The sequence below is a fragment of the Pseudorca crassidens genome, chromosome 12, assembly GCF_039906515.1.
Source record: "Pseudorca crassidens isolate mPseCra1 chromosome 12, mPseCra1.hap1, whole genome shotgun sequence".
NCBI classification, from domain to species: domain Eukaryota; kingdom Metazoa; phylum Chordata; class Mammalia; order Artiodactyla; family Delphinidae; genus Pseudorca; species Pseudorca crassidens.
The window spans coordinates 64,326,409-64,343,387 of NC_090307.1; the positions used below are offsets into that span (position 1 = coordinate 64,326,409).

General features: G+C 43.0%; 1 protein-coding gene across 5 annotated transcripts in view; it reads left to right on the forward strand.

The window, feature by feature from the left end:
* Window positions 1-3,001: 3,001 nt before the first annotated feature.
* Window positions 3,002-16,979, forward strand: part of CEP192 (centrosomal protein 192) — a 97,146-nt gene continuing 83,168 nt past the window's right edge. For all 5 annotated transcript variants that reach the window (XM_067699817.1, XM_067699819.1, XM_067699818.1 and 2 more), the window contains exons 1-4: window positions 3,002-3,134; window positions 3,406-3,574; window positions 9,215-9,385; window positions 10,070-10,195. In XM_067699817.1, coding sequence (XP_067555918.1) covers window positions 9,219-9,385; window positions 10,070-10,195 — 293 coding nt within the window. In that variant the 5' untranslated portion in view covers window positions 3,002-3,134; window positions 3,406-3,574; window positions 9,215-9,218. The remainder of the gene's footprint in view (window positions 3,135-3,405; window positions 3,575-9,214; window positions 9,386-10,069; window positions 10,196-16,979) is intronic.

A 16,979-nucleotide genomic window follows, 5' to 3' on the forward strand; every position in this document is an offset into this window, starting at 1 on the left:
TGCAGACTAACATCTAGAATCAACAAATGTCTACTTGACATTTGAACTGCTATTTGAACAGTATTTCGTGTGTCTATCAGCTGATCACACAGATGGTATAGTCGTTATAAATATATATTATAACTTATAATCTAATTTTCAAAGACGCTCTCCTATCAATAGACACTTTCCTGTCAAACCCCTAGAGCTTCTTAACATGCAAAGGATAAAGAGCTTATAAAGTATATTGTATTTTAATTTAAGGCAAGGTCTTCCTTCTGTTAAAGGACTTGTTTTAGACCGGTAGACTAGTCGAGTTTCAAAGCAAGAGGTCTCACTTTAAGTCTGGATCTAGCTCAGAATTAAGAATTCAGGTCTTTTAGATTTCAGTCATTATCAAGGTACGTGGGGTAGGATGGGGTAATGAATTGAGACAGGCCCTCCCATTTAGTGAACATTGGGCATCTTCTATATGCAAGATACTGTGCTAAACACTTTGGGATATGTAAAAAAAAAACAGAAAGGTAGTCGGCACACATTCATTCTAGTGGGAGAAGGCATTTACAGAATTTACAAAGGGTAGTGAGGATTCAGCTTCATAAAAAAGGTTGAACGGTACAGGAGGCATTAAAGAAAGTGATTTATATGTCAGCAGGATTTGGAAGGGATGTGGGATTGTGACATGTTGGAGTACTTAAAGTGGAAGAGGGCGGAGTCCAGGGTGATGGCCCAAATGTAGAAGAGAACAGGGCGTGTGCAGGCAGAGGATTAAGTTTTAGTCCAATGAAAGAACAAGGTTCATTTGGGGAGCTAGTGGGAGATTAACCTGGACGCATACCTTGTGGTCACACTGTAGAAGGTGCTGGATATTGGAGGTTGAGGTGTTACCACTCAGAGCAGTTGGTAAAGGGAAGCCATGTGAGACGTCCGCCTTTCCTAACTGGACGGGTGTCTCTTCTAATTCCCCGGAAGGTACCCTTGGCCATGGGGCCACTTCAAGCTCTTCCTGGAATTGGAGATTTGGAATTCACTACTTCTTCCTTTTCAGTTGGTCAGATAATAGCTAATGTTGCTGAGTGCCTCCACGTGCCAGTGCTCTTCTAGATGCAAGTTAACTGACTTCATCCTCACAGCAAACTCTGAGGCAAGTGCTCTGATTATCCCCGTTTTACAGATGAGGACACCTGCAGGTTTAAGCTCTTTGTGCGAGGCTGCACAGTTAGGAAGTGAGAGCATTGATATTTGGGCAGTCTGGCATCTCAGTGAAGGCTCTTTTCCTGCAAATACTTTGGAGTGTAGATCCCTGTCACTGTCAGGTTGCTGGGTGCCATGGGGAGACCTCCAGTCACTTGATCTTTATGAAGGAAGGACAGTGAGTTGGGTTCAAGGGATTCAGGGTGAGTGACAGTCTGGAACAGTGGACACATTCCAGCAGTTCACTGCCAGCGTGTGGCCATGGTGTAGGCAGAGCGTTGCTCATTACACTCAAATAGCATCCTTTCAGCTCTAGAGCTAAGGATTTGATTTGTTTTTCAAGATTCAGAAAATATTGAGATTTTCGCCATTTAATCTGTGTTCATTGAGTTTGGACACAGGTAGAACAGGCGTGGTTAAATGCCAAGGCTGGAAGGTTTCAAGAAGAGATGTCAAGATAACTGCGGAGACATCACTGAGTTTGATGGGAGGCCAGTCCTGATAAACTAAAACAAGTGTGGAAGTAGTACTCAGGGTCAAGCCAGAAACAGAATGAGTGACAATGAGGTGTGAAAGGAGGCAGTTAAGGATAGGAGAGACAGAGTGGTCTTTGTGTGATAAAATGGAATCAAGGAAGGGTGCGTGTCTTATTCATTTTTAAAAAAATTTATTTGTTTTATTTATTTATTTTTGGCTGCATTGGGTCTTTGTTGCTACGCGTGGGCTTTTCTCTAGTTGCAGAGAGCATAGGCTACTCTTCGTTGCGGTGTGCAGGCTTCTCATTGCGGTGGCTTCTCGTTGCAGAGCACGGGCTCTAGGCGCGCGGGCTTCAGTAGTTGTGGCTCGTGGGCTCTAGAGCGCAGGCTCAATACTTGTGGCACATGGGCATAGTTGCTCCGCGGCATGTGGGATCTTCCTGGACCAGGGCTCGAACCCTTGTCCGCTGTATTGGCAGGCAGATTCTTAACCACTGAGCCACCAGGGAAGCCAGGGTGTTTTATTTTTTGCAGAGAGATGCAGAGTTTCCAAAGGCAGAAAGGAAGAGAGTGAAGAGGGCATCCAGGAATGATTGTTGAGCAATATTTTGGAGGAGGTAGAAAGTTGTGATAAGCAGATGTCTTTTCCTACCAGGCTAAAATGAGGAGTAGGGACTGCTGAAGTCCCAAGTGTGCATCGTCAACATTCAACAGCTATTCTATGGATGCAGTTAAAGAGTTAACTTTGTTAAAGAGGAACTGTAGGGAAGAAATTCTGAGATCAAGAAAAGTGAAAGGTGTGGTTTCAGTAAAGCAGTAGTTAGGACCTCGTGGTGAGCAGGCGTTGGTGATGGGACTCGTGGCCTAAGGAGAACGGGAAATAGAGGAAGATAATTAGGGACGTACCGTCTCATCTCCTCGCCCCTCTTCACCCGGAACCAACCTTACTGCGCCCCATGGGCGACTTGGTGTAGCGCGGACCCCGGGGATGACTTCCTAACCGCAGCACTGTCAGTGTAAACATGCGGCAGGTGACCACACGTCAGCATCCGCTCCCGTAGGGACAGTGCCAACACTTCCGAACTCGGGGTGTGTCAGATGCCTGGTCCACCCGAAGTAGTCCTCTGTGCTCTAGGCGAGTGCCGCTGCTCTGCAGCACCAGGTAAGAGAGGCGTGGCGTCCTCCAGTGGGCGAGGCGCCAGGCGCGGCGCCTCCGGGCCGGGCGCGGCTTCCCGCTTCAAATCCGGGATGCCCGCCCTCGTCCAATCAGCGGGCTCGTCCCTTCGCGCCGTCCAATCCAAAGCTGGCTTGGAGTCCCCGCCCCTCGGTCCGTGTAGCGAACCGACGTAAACCCCAGGGGCGCACCGTACGGCCGGCCGCCTTTTGGGGACGCGCGCACGCGCACTGGCAGAGGCGCTGGACGCCGGACCTCTCTTTCGCGGACTTTCTGCCGGCTGGGCGCTCGCGGCCGGCGTCGCGGGCTCGGTGAGGGGTCGCCGGGGGGCGGGGCGGGCGAGTCGGGCTGCCGTGAGAGCGGGGCCTCCGGGACTCGGGTCTTTTGTCCGGGTCCTGGTCCCTGTCTCCCCAACGCGGCGCTCCCCGCTCGCGGGCCGGGCCAGGCGGGGGTGACGCGCTGCTGACCGGCGGATGCGGCCGCGTCACCGTGGCTCCCGGCCTCTTGCGGGTCGTTTCACGGAAAAACGGGAAAGGTGACAGTGTTTGAGGTCGCTTTGCTTTTGTTTTTTCCCGACGGCAGACTTTGTTCGCTGAAGCATGAGGTCCCTTTCGAGGCCGTCGCCTGGAGGACAGCTGTTTTCATGACAGTGTTTTCACTCGCTGTTATCATTTTGAGGTCATTCGACTGGAGTTTTTACTGCTCCAAGGTCAACTTTTTCTCCGGATTCCAGTTTTTAGGGCAGTTTACGGTAAGCTTTGAAAACTGTTATGCTAGATGCCTACCTAATGGTAAAGCGTATCTTAGAACGTTGGGGAAGTTTGACTTTGGCTTTTTCCCACAGCTCATACTTTTAAGTGTGTTCAGTTGTGCACGTAGGCTTCCAGTCGACAACTACAGCAGATGATATTTTATGTATCCAGGCATGAAATTAAAGCAATTAAATATCAGTAAACTCGAGCAGGATGTTTTGAAGTTACTGCTTTAAGGACATACCAAGAGGAATCCCAAAGCTGGCTGCTTAGTTCAAGTGCAGTAAAAGGAAAGATAATATTGTATTGTCCTCGTTTTAGATGAGGAGGAGGGCTGGGTAATGCAATAGGGACGGAAGTTAGGGCATCTTCCCTTCTAGGAAAACTTTAGGAATGTGGCATGTCCATAGATGGCTTAGAACAAGTGTAGTCCTTTCTGGAAAAGAGAGACTGGGCGGTAGATTACATCTGGAGGAATCTTCCCCTGGATTGTGTTACTGTTGCACCCACAGCAAAGCTCTATTCCTGCACTTAGTACTGTATCATAGTGGGTAGGGATTGTCAGCTTTCTGAGGGGAGCCACCTTATTTATTGTTGCTTCACACAGCCAGGCAGAGTGTCTTTCACCATTTGTTTTTGATAATGATTGTTGCATGAATGATCTTTGCTTGATATCTGGATTTTCTTAGATGTGATTCTTTCTAAGTGGAGATAACCCTTAAAGAGATGGTATACATTTTGATGTGGTATTATATATTTTTAAGTGCATGAGTAACTTAGTAACTACAAGACTAGATGTGGGGAGGCTACTTGGAAGACTTGTGTAGGAATTTATTTTATTTTTTATTAATTTATTGTTTTTGCTGTGTTGGGTCTTCATTTCTGTGCGTGGGCTTTCTCTAGTTGTGGCAAGCAGGGGCCACTCTTCATCGCGGTGCACGGGCCTCTCACTATCGCAGCCTCTCTTGTTGCGGAGCACAAGCTCCAGATACGCCGGCTTAGTAGTTGTGGCTTACGGGCCTAGTTGTTCCGCGGCATGTGGGATCTTCCCAGACCAGGGCTCGAACCTGTGTCCCCTGCATTGGCAGGCAGATTCTCAACCACTGCACCACCGGGGAAGCCCTACTTCATTTTTAAAAAATATTTATTTATTTATATATTTAGCTTCACCGGGTCATAGTTGCAGCATGCGGGATCTAGTTCCCTGACCAGGGATCAAACCCGGGCCTCCTGCATTTAGAGTGCAGAGTCTTAGCCACTGGACCACCAGGGAAGTCCCCTGTGCAGGAGTTTAAAGATTGATGGAAAGATAGGCAAAGTTTCTGCTCTTAGGGAGAAATCTTTTTAGTGGAAGAAGACAGACAAATACAAAAACAGACAGTGATCAGTGCTGGCAGAAATAAAAATGACCATGGACTCTAGGGTACATTTGACTTCACGATAAGGGATCAACTCTCTTAGAAGGTGAGCTTTGAATTGAGGTGAATGTCAGGAAGGAGCTAGCTGTACAGACATCTAGAATAGTATTCTAGGCCCCGAGGTGGGGATGGGCTTCAGTATTATAGGAACAGAAAAGCCGTTATGTGGTGAGTGAGGCTGGGGTGTGCAGATGAGGTGGCTCACTGAAGTTTTCAGGAAGAGTATGGTACTTGGCTTATGGTTTACGATCCCTTTGATTGCCATGTGGAGAATTAATTGTAGAGTGGCAAGAATTGGACTGTGAAGACTGGTTAGGAGGTTTTTCAGTAGGGTAGGATGGTAGTAGAGTCAGAAAGATGTAGAATGACTCAGGGATTGTTTTAGACAAGGCCTGTTTTGCCTTTAGGAATAGACTCCACTAGATGTGTTTTGATTGGCAACAGTGTTTTTACTGTGTTTAGATGGGTTCAGGTGGAGTCTGTATTTTCCTGTTGTCTGACGGTGCGTGTTCCTGAAGGCATTTGAGTTTGAGATTTGTCTGTATAAGATGTGCACTGCGTGACGGAGCTGAGGTCAGGATCCTGGGTGTCTCTAACATGGAAGGGGAGGCTGTCAGGTGAGATGCTTGGCTGTGAAAAGGAGGTGAGAAGGTGGTGCAGGGGTGCAAAGGAAGGGTGGGGATAGGTTTTCCACCTCCTGTGTCCTGGTGTGAGAGAGTTTGAAAGTGTTTGTAGAAATCGAGAAGAGGAAATGTAGATAGTTAGACATGTCAAAGAGAGGAAAACACTGGGCTGTGGTCTGAGAGGATGGTGCTTACGTGATAGCTGGTGATAAGTTTGCTGGGTTTGACCCAGTTTGAAAATCTTCATTCATTCAGCAAATTTATTGAGGGTCTACTCTGTGCAAGGCACTGCTCTAGATTCACTGGTAAAACAGGTCAAGTCCCTGCCCTCATGGCACTTAAATTCTAACGTGGTGTGGGGAATATAGTTAAACTGCTGAACTATATAGCACTACAGAAAAAAGGAAGCAGGGCAAGGAGATTGGCATGCCGAGCCTGACTGTACACGCTGGTGGGAAAGTGGACATTTACACAAAGACCTGAAAGAATTGAAGGTCAGAGTGGCTGGGGTGGAAGGCGCAAAGGAGAGGAGCAGGAGGTCCCAGGTCAGAGTTACTCAGTCCCCCGTTGCCAGCAAGACTGACTTTCTCAGTGCGATGGGAAGCCAGTGGAGTGTTCTGAGCTAAGCAGTGAGTGTTTGGCGTGTTTGACTGGGTAACCTGAGTGTGTGGAGGGTAGTCTGGGGAGGAAGATAGAGGGTCTTGCAGGGAGGGTCCCGGTCGGAGAGGGTGTGTCTTGACCATGGCGGTAGCAACCAGGAGTCGTGAGAAATGGCAGGTTCTGGTTATATGGTTGTGGTGTAGCCATTGGGATTTGCTGAGGGATTGCACACTGATGGTTTGATCTGAGCAACTAGAGAATGGACTTGTCGTTTTCTCTGTGGGGAAGATTGAAGAGCAGGCTTTTCTTGAGGGGGTTGCAGTGAGATGGAATCAAGATTGATGTTTTAGGTGCTTGTTAGATACCTAAGTGAAAATGTCAGGTAGGTAGTTGAACATCTGAGGTTCAGGGGAGAGACCCAGGCTGGAATACAAGTTTCATATGGGATTTAAAACTTTGAAACTGAGGGCACTCATCCAGAGAGGCTGGGTAGATGGAGGAGACCCAGGAGCCAGCCCTGGAGCCCTCGCTGTGTGGAGGTCCAGGAGAGAAGGAGGAGGAAGAGCCGACAGCGGTGCTTTGGAAACCAGGTGAAGAAAGTACTTCTGTGAGGGAGGAGTATGAATTCGATTCTGTTAGGTCCAAGACAAGGAGGACTGAAAATTGACCGTGGGGTTATGGGTTTGGCAACAGGGAGATCAGTGGTGATGTTGACAAGCCCTTGGTGGGGCGGTGGGACGGAAGCCAGCTGGGAGTGGGCTTGGATGAGGGGTGGAGCTGGGTGGCCGGTAGTGACTCGTATTGGAGGTCTGGGTGGTAGAGGTAGTGCGGATATAGGTGGCGGTAGCTGTGGGGGGTTTGCAGGGCTGAGGTCAAGGAAGGCTTCTTGTGCTCATGGGGAGGACTGCCCCGAGAGATGCAGCAGTGTCGAGGAGGCGAGGTGGGTGTTGGAATGGGAGGGCTTGGCTTCTACCAGAAGTGTGGATCCTTCATCTGTGATCAGGTAAGTTTAGTAGGTTTCTAGTGGTCTTAAGGCTTTTCCTACTTTGTAGAGTAAATTAGCCCATAATGTCTAAACTCACACGTCAGTGATTTGCCACTGACCCCAGCACAGTCCTGCATTGTTGTCCGTCTCATCAGTAGTGGCAGCTCTTAGAATATCTGTCCAGGCGCTAAGCCCTCTCCCTTCTTCTGCTTTCAGCTGATGGGATCAGGCCAGACTTCCTAATACACCATTTAAGGCTTGTAGGATCTGGCTCTGTGGTTTTACTCACCCGTTGCCCGAATATGGTGGAGCACCTGCTATGGCCACCACACCCTCAGCACTTAGAGCAGAGTTTGGAGTCATACCTGGGCGCGAATCTTACTAATTGCACAAACTTGGGTCAGTTTAGCTAGTTTAGTCTCTGAGTTTGTTTCTTCTTTTGTAAAATGAGGATAAGTGAGTTAAGGTAGTAGGTATGCAATAAATTTTAATTTTCCACCATTGCTTATGTTTATTTGTCACCTTTAAAAGCCCTCTTATCTCATACTTTGCCTGAAATGTCCTGCTCATTCTTCAAGGTATAGGGCCAATATCCTCTCATTTCTTGAGTCTTTCCTGATTTAATTATTTTCTTCACTGAATTCCACACAGCCCTTACATGATAAGCACTCTGAAATATTTTTAAAATTGAGTAATGTGTCCTGAGTTCTGAGATCAGGGTCCATTGAATGAGTGGCCAGCATGCACTGTAGGTTCTCTATTAGTAGTACAGACTGTGCCAGTGTTTTCCAGACTTAGCCTTTGTGCTCCACTTTTACCATTTTTGCCTTGTCCATATGCCAAATATACCTTATTTTTATCTTTTATTTATTTATTTTTGGCTGCGTTGGGTCTTCTTTGCTACGTGTGGGCTTTCTCTAGTTGCGCAGGCGGGGGCTACTCTTCATCGTGGTGGCTTGTCTCCTTGTGGAGCACTGGCTCTAGGTGCGTGGGGTTTAGTAGTTGTGGCATGCAGGCTCAGTAGTTGTGGTACATGGGCTTAGTTGCTCCACGGCATGTGGGATCTTCCCAGACCAGGATTGAACCCTTGTCCCCTGTGTTGGCAGGCGGATTCTTAACTACTGTGCCACCAGTGAAGTCCCCAAATATACTTTATGTAACTTAAATTTTTTCTTTGAACAGACTCACTTTTTTTTTGGTGGTGTTGGCTGCACCACACAGCTTGTGAGATCTTAGTTCCCTGGCCAGGGATTGAACCCGGGCCCTTGGCAGTGAAAGCACCGAGTCCTAACCACTGGACCACCAGGGAATGCTGTAGACTCACTTTATTTATTTGTTTGTTGAATTTTTTGGCTGCGTCAGGTTTTCGTTGCTGCGTGCAGGCTTTCTCTAGTTTCGGCGAGCAGGGGCTACTCTTCGTTGTGGTGCAGGGCTTCTCATTGCAGTGGCTTCTCTTGTTGTGTAGCATGGGCTCAGTAGTTGCAGCACTCGGGCTCAGTAGTTGTGGCATGTGGGCTTAGTTGCTTCAAGGCATGTGGGATCTTCCCCGGCCAGAGATTGAACTCATGTCCCATGCATTGACAGCCGGATTCTTAACAACTGCGCCATCAGGGAAGTCCCTAGATTCACTTTTTAAACCATTTACTCATCCTTAATCTTTGAAATCAGGGATTAGATTTTGCTAGTTCTATTTATTCTATTCCCTGTTAGAATGTGTGCCCAGCTTGTATGACGTCCAGAAATTGTCTGTATATGCCATTAGTGTTGTGCCTTCTTCGATTCTTTATTCGATAAATTCAGAATCCAAGAGTAAATTAAGCTGTTGTTTCATTATTATGTTAATTATAAGAAGATAGTTTGATGTTTATATTCTCAGCTATAGTATCCCCTCTTAGAGCTGTTCCAAAAAAAGGATTTTATCAATTTTCTAAGATTTATGGGACTTGTACTCTTAATCGTTTGAAAAAGTTTTATGGTAATATATGATTTATAAGAATACTTTTATTGTTGCAGTGAGATGGAAGATTTTCGAGGTATAACTGATGAGTCATTTCCAAGCTTTTTAACCAATTCATTACTTGGTGGTAATAGTGAGATTTTGGAAAATGTCACTCTTTCTTCCAATCTTGGCTTGCCTGTTGCTGTTTCAACGCTTGCTAGAAATAGATCCAGCACTGATAACAGGTAAGAATTGTTTGAACAGATGATTTTTTTTAGATTCTTAAAGCCTACTATATACTGATACTTCTGTGAAATTTTTCAGCCAAGCTTGAGCTTTAGCTTTATCTGAGGCAGATGACCATTTATATAAAATCAGCATAGAAGATAAAACCATCTCTTTCCTGTTCAGTCGCTTATCAGTGGTGGGTGGGTAGGTTTGGGATTGAACGCCAGTGACCTTTTGGCTTACCAATGGTCTTTCTGTCCGTGGTATATTGGCTTTTATTAGTTCAGACTCCTGGTGGCTGGTGATTTGAGCTACACCCCCAAATGTGATGTGTATAGTTCACTCATCTTGTGTAACTTGTAAAGTTTACCTATGCCTGAATATCTAACCACTTTCCCGTCCTCCTAACCTAAACATTCTGTATGGAGCACCATCTTTACCTTTGGAATGAAGGGGTTGGATTAACTCTTTAAAAACTTTTGGCTTTAAGATTTCCACAACTCTCTTGTTTAATACACACATTCTGCTGCTGCACAGGTTTTCAGTGCTTTGCACATAAGGTGATGGTTTTGAACATTGGGGACCCTATTTGTTTTTACCCCCTGGTGGTTGGTTTTACAGTCATACAGTCCTATGTCATGGTGAATTTTAAATGTGTATAATTTAGTTATTAACAATTAAAACAAAATTTTTGTGTGTAGGAATTCTGATGTCCAGGCGTCTTATTTAGTGGAAGGGAAGTTTTCAATTCCATCAGAGTCGTCTCCCAGTAGCCAGAGTGAAGCTGAACCAAGAGAGAGGTTACAGCTTGTCTTCCCGGATGATGAGTGAGTTCTTACTTCATCTTGCTTTCACTGTGTTAAGAGCGAGTCTCACGTAGTCTTGTGGAAAATGAACACGTGATTGTGTCTCTGATCGTTTATGAGAATTTTAAGTTTTCTTTGTATGATATTAATCGCAAACAGTTTTAGTCTTTCAAAATCTTTTTCTGATTCCAAGAGTAATACATGCTCATTGAAAAAATTATAAAATACAAGCAATTATAAGGCAGACAACAAAGCCCTGTCATCCCAGTAAGACATTGATTATCTTTTTATTTAGTCTGCTAGACTATTTTCTATGCACATGTACATATGTATTAATTTTTTAACAATAATAGGATTAAACTGTACATACTGTTTATAACTTTTAAAAATTAATGATTGTGTCATCTTTCCATTACAATTAATGTAGGTATGTATCATAATGTTAACGGCTGCACCATGTTAGGCACTTAGATGATTGGAATTTTACTATTATAAATTTAGTGAACTTCCTTATTTATACATACATTTTGCATCTAGTAGGTTATTTTATTCAGGTAAAATCCTAGGATCAAAATAGCTGAGTTAAGAATATTTAATTTTAAACACCACTGTGGATTACCACATTGCTCTTTGGAAGGTTTGTACCAGTTTGCATTCCCGTTAGAAGATGTGCATGAGAATGCCTGCTTCTCTGAGCCCTCCCTGACATTTGGTGGTGTTATTTTGTATCCTCAATTTTTAATTAATTAATTTCTTCCTTTTCTTTCTTTCTTCCTTTCTTCCTCCTTCCCTCCCTCCCTCCCTCCCTCTCTCCCTCCTTCCTTCATTGGGTCCTTGTTGCTGGGCTTTCTTTAGTTTCAGCGAGTGGGGGCTACTCTTCTTTGTGGTGCATGGGCTTCTCATTGTGGTGGCTTCTTTTGTTGCGGAGCATGGGCTCTAGGTGCACGGACTTCAGTAGTTGTGGTTCGCGGGCTCTAAAGCACAGCCTCAGTAGTTGTGGCACACGGACTTAGTTGCTCTGCGGCATGTGGGATCTTCCCCAACCAGGGCTCAAACCCATGTCTCTTGCATTAACAGGCAGATTCTTAACCACTATGCCACCAGAGAAGCCCCTGATCCTCAATTTTAGAAGTAAAAGAATTTATACACATGCCTAAGTGAATAGAAGAAAGTCTGGAAGGCTTTACACCAAAATGTAAATGGTGGTTATGTCTCGATGGCGGTATTACAGGCAGTCTTAAAGTATTGTTTGAATTCATAATCGAGGATTTATGGGATCGAACATAATTTAATGTTTATTCATTACTTATATTTTTGTTGTGAATTACCTCTTGATGACGTTTAGATATAAGCACTTTCTGTATGTTAAAGTTGTTAACTCTGTGTATTCATTTTCTCAACGTGTGTTTTTTGATTTCGTTTTATTTATTTTTAACATCTTTATTGGAGTATAATTGCTTTACAGTGTTGTGTTAGTTTCTGCTGTATAACAAAATGAATCAGCTATATGCATATGTATATCCCCATATCCCCTTCCTCTTGCATCTCCCTCCCACCCTCTTATCCCACCCCTCTAGGTGGTCGTGAAGTACCAAGCTGATCTCCTTGAGCCATGCAGCTGCTTCCTACTAGCTATCTATTTTACATTTGGTAGTGTATATATGTCAGTGCTACCCTCTCACTTCGTCCCAGCTTACCCTTCCCTCTCCCCATGTCCTCAAGTCCAGTCTCTACATCTGTGTCTTTATTCCTGTCCTGCCCCTAGGTTCATTAGAACCATTTTTTTTTTTTTAGATTCCGTATATATGTGTTAGCATACGGTATTTGTTTTTCTCTTTCTGACTTACTTCACTCTGTATGACAGACTCTAGGTCCATCCACCTCACTACAAGTAACTCAGTTTTGTTTCTTTTTATGGCTGAGTAATATTCCATTGTGTATATGTGCCACATCTTCTTTATCCATTCGTCTGTCGATGGACACTTAGGTTGCTTCCATGTCCTGGCTATTGTAGATAGAGCTGCAGTGAACGTTGTGGTACATGACTCTTTTTGAATTATGGTTTTCTCAGGGTATATGCCCAGTAATGGGATTTCTGGGTCATATGGTAGTTTTATTTTTAGTTTTTTAAGGAACCTCCATACTGTTCTTCATAATGGCTGTATCAATTTACATTCCCACCAACAGTGCAAGAGGGTTCACACCCTCTCCAGCATTTATTGTTTGTAGATTTTTTGATGATGGCCATTCTGACTGGTGTGAGGTAATACCTCATTGTAGTTTTTTTTTTTGTTTGTTTTAGGACTTTATTAAGAAGTCTTAGTATTTGGTTATGTTTCCTACAAATACCATGTTTACATTCTGAATCTTCATCACTGATTTCTAGCATGGGCATTCTTGCCTCCAATTCACTTGGCTGACGCTAGCCGTGGGTGTAGATTCTTTTTTTTTAACATCTTTATTGGAGTATAATTGCTTTACAATGGTGTGTTAGTTTCTCCTTTATAACAAAGTGAATCAGCTATTTATACATATATCCTCATATCTCCTCCCTCTTGTGTCTCCCTCCCAACCTCCCTATCCCACCCCTCTAGGTGGTCACAAACCACCGAGCTGATCTCCCTGTGCTATGCAGCTGCTTCCCACTAGCTATCTATTTTACATTTGGTAGTGTATATCTGTATATGCCACTCTCTCACTTCTTCCCAGCTTACCCTTCCCACTCCCTGTGTCCTCAAGTCCATTCTCTATGTCTGCGTCTTTATTCCTGTCCTGCCGCTAGGTTCTTCAGAACCTTTTTTTTTTTTTTTAGATTCCATATATTTATGTGCTAGCAAACGGTACTTGTTTTTCTCTTTCTGACATGCTTCACTCTGTATGACAGTCTCTAGGTTCATCTACCTCACTACAAATAATTCAATTTCATTTCTTTTTATGGCTGAGTAATATTCCATTGTATATATGTGCCACATCTTCTTTCTCCATTCATCTCTCGATGGACACTTAGGTTGCTTCCATGTCCTGGCTATTGTAAATAGAGCTACAATGAATATTGTGGTACATGACTCTTTTTGAATTGTGGTTTCCTCATGCTATATGCCCAGTAGTAGGATTGCTAGGTTGTATGGTAGTTCTATTTTTAGTTTTTTAAGGAACCTCCATACTGTTCTCCATAGTGGCTATATCAATTTACACTCCCACCAATAGTGCAAGAGGGTTCCCTTTTCTCCACACCCTCTCCAGCATTTATTGTTTGTAGATTTTTTATTATGGCCATTCTGACTGGTGTGAGGTGATACCACATTGTAGTTTTGATTTGCATTTCTCTAATGATTAATGATGTTGAGCATCTTTGCATGTGTTTGTTGGCAATCTGTTTATCTTCTTTGGAGAAATGTCTGTTTAGGCCTTCTGCCCATTTTTGGATTGGATTGTTTGTTTTTCTTGATATTGAGCTGCATGAGCTGCTTGTAAATTTTGGAGATTAATCCTTTGTCAGTTGCTTCATTGGAAAATATTTTCTCCCATTCTGAGGATAGTCTTTTCATCTTGTTTATGTTTTCCTTTGCTGTGCAAAAGCTTTTAAGTTTCATTAGGTCCCATTTGTTTATTTTTGTTTTTATTTCCATTTCTCTAGGAGGTGGGTCAAAAAGGATCTTGCTGTGATTTATGTCATAGAGTGTTCTGCGTATGTTTTCCTCTAAGAGTTTTATGGTATCTGGCCTTACATTTAGGTCTTTAATCCACTTTAAGTTCATTTTTGTGTATGGTGTTAGGGAGTGTTTAATTTCATTCTTTTACATGTAGCTGTGCAGTTTTCCCAGCACCACTTATCGAAGAGGCTGTCTTTTCTCCATTATATTCTTGCCTCCTTTATCAAAAATAAGGCGACCATATGTGCATGGGTTTATCTCTGGGCTTTCTATCCTGTTCCATTGATCTATATTTCTGTTTTTGTGCCAGTACCATACTGTCTTGATTACTGTAGCTTTATAGTAAAGTCTGAAGTCAGTGAGCCTGATTCTTCCAGTTCCGTTTTTCTTTCTCAAGATTACTTTGGCTGTTCAGGGTCTTTTGTGTTACCATACAAATTGTGAAATTTTTTGTTCTAGTTCTGTGAAAAATGTTATTGGCAGTTTGATAGGGATTGCACTGAATCTGTAGATTGCTTTGGGTAGTATAGTCATTTTCACAGTGTTGATTCTTCCAATCCAAGAACATGTTATATCTCTCCATCTGTTTGTATCAACTTTAATTTCTTTCATTACTGTCTTATAGTTTTCTGCATACAGGTCTTTTATCTCCTTAGGAAGGTTTATTCCTAGGTATGTTATTCTTTTTGTTGCAGTGGTAAATGGGAGTGTTTCCTTAATTTCTCTTTCAGAGTTTTCATCATTGGTGTATAGGAATGCAAGAGATTTCTGTGCATTAATTCTGTATCCTGCTACTTTACCAAATTCATTGATTAGCTCTAGTAGTTCTCTGGTAGCATCTTTAGGATTCTCTATGTATAGTATCATGTCATCTGCAAACAGTGACAACTTTACTTCTTCTTTTCTGCTTTGGATTCCTTTTATTTCTTTTTCTTCTCTGATTGCTGTGGCTAGAACTTCCAAAATGATGTTGAATAATAGTGGTGAGAGTGGGCAACCTTGTCCTATTCCTGATCTTAGAGGAAATGGTTTCAGTTTTTCACCATTGAGAGCGATGTTGGCTGTAGATTTGTCATATATGGCCTTTATTATGTTAAGGTAAGTTCCCTCTATGCTTACTTTCTGGAGGGTTTTTATCATAGATGGATGTTGAACTTTGTCAAAAGCTCGTTTTGCATCTATTGAGATGATCACATGGTTTTTCTCCTTCAATTTGTTAATATGGTGTATCATGTTGATTGATTTGCTTATATTGAAGAATCCTTGCATTCCTGGGATAAACCCGACTTGATCATGGTGTATGATCCTTTTAATGTGTTGTTGGATTCTGTTTGCTAGTATTTTGTTGAGGATTTTTGCATCTGTGTTCATCAGTGATATTGGCCTGTAGTTTTCTTTCTTTGTGGCATCTTTGTCTCTTTTTGGTATCAGGGTGTTGATGGCCTTGTAGAATGAGTTGGGGAGTATTCCTGCCTCTGCTATATTTTGGAAGAGTCTGAGAAGGATAGGTGTTAGCTCTTTTCTAAATGTTTGAGAGAATTCTCCTGTGAAATCATCGGGCCCTGGACTTTTGTTTGTTAGAAGATTTTTTTTTTTTTTTGCTGTATGCGGGCCTCTCACTGTTGTGGCCTCTCCCATTGCGGAGCACAGGCTCCGGACGCGCAGACTCAGCAGCCATGGCTCACAGGCCTAGCCGTTCCATGGCATGTGGGATCTTCTCGGACCGGGCACGAACCCTTGTTCCCTGCATCAGCAGGCGGACTCTCAACCACTGCGCCACCAGAGAAGCCCATGTTGGAAGATTTTTAATCACAGTCTCAATTTCAGGGCTTGTGATTGGTCTGTTTATATTTTCTATTTCTTCCTGGTTCAGTCTCGGAAGGTTATGCTTTTCTAAGAATTTGTCCATTTCTCCCAGGTTGCCCATTTTATTGGCATATAGTGGCTTGTAGTAGTCTCTCGTGATACTTTGTATTTCTGCAGTGTCAGTTGTTACTTCTTTTTCATTTCTAATTCTATTGATTTGAGTCTTCTCACTTTCTTTCTTGATGAGTCTGGCTAATGGTTTATCAATTTTGTGTATCTTCTCGAAGCACCAGCTGTTAGTTTTATTGAACTTTGCTATTATTTTCTTCATTTCTTTTTCATTTATTTCTGATTTGATCTTTATGATTTCTTTCCTTCTGCTAACTTTGTGGGGTTTTTTGTTCTTTCTCTACTTGCTTTAGGTGTAAGGTTAGTCTCATTGTAGTTTTGATTTGCATTTGTCTAATGATTAGTGATGTTGAGCATCCTTTCATGTGTTTGTTGGCAATCTGTATATCTTCATTGGAGAAATGTCTGTTTAGGTCTTCTGTCCATTTTTGGATTGGGTTGTTGGTTTTTTTTGATATTGAGCTGCATGTATATTTTGGAGATTAACCTTTTGTCAGTTGCTTCATTTGCCAATATTTTCTCCCATTCTGAGGGCTGTCTTTTTGTCTTGCTTATGGTCTCCTTTGCTTTAGGTCTTTAATCCATTTGGAGTTTATTTTTGTGTATGGTGTTAGGGAGTGTTCTAATTTCATTCTTTTACATGTAGCTGTCCAGTTTTCCCAGCACCACTTATTGAGGGGGCTGTCTTTTCTCCATTGTCTATTCTTGCCTCCTTTATCAAAGATAAGGTGACCATAGGTGCGTGGGTTTATCTCTGGGCTTTCTGTCCTGTTCCATTGATCTTTATTTCTTTTTTTGTGCCAGTACCATACTGTCTTGATTACTGTAGCTTTGTAGTATAGTCTGAAGTCCGGGAGCCTGATTCCTCCAGTTCTGTTTTTCTTTCTCAAGATTGTTTTGGCTATTCGGGGTCTTTGTGTTTCCATGCAAATTGTGCAATTTTTTGTTCTAGTTCTGTGAAAAATGCCATTGGTGGTTTGATAGGGATTGCATTGAATCTGTAGATTGTTTTGGGTAGTATAGTCATTTTCACAATGTTGATTCTTCCAATCCAAGGGCATAGTATAACTCTCCATCTGTTTGTATCATCTTTAATTTCTTTCATCAGTGTCTTTTAGTTTTCTGCATACAGGTCTTTTGTCTCCTTAGGTAGGTTTATTCCTAGGTGTTTTATTCTTTTTGTTGCAATGGTAAATGGGAGTGTTTCCTTAATTTCA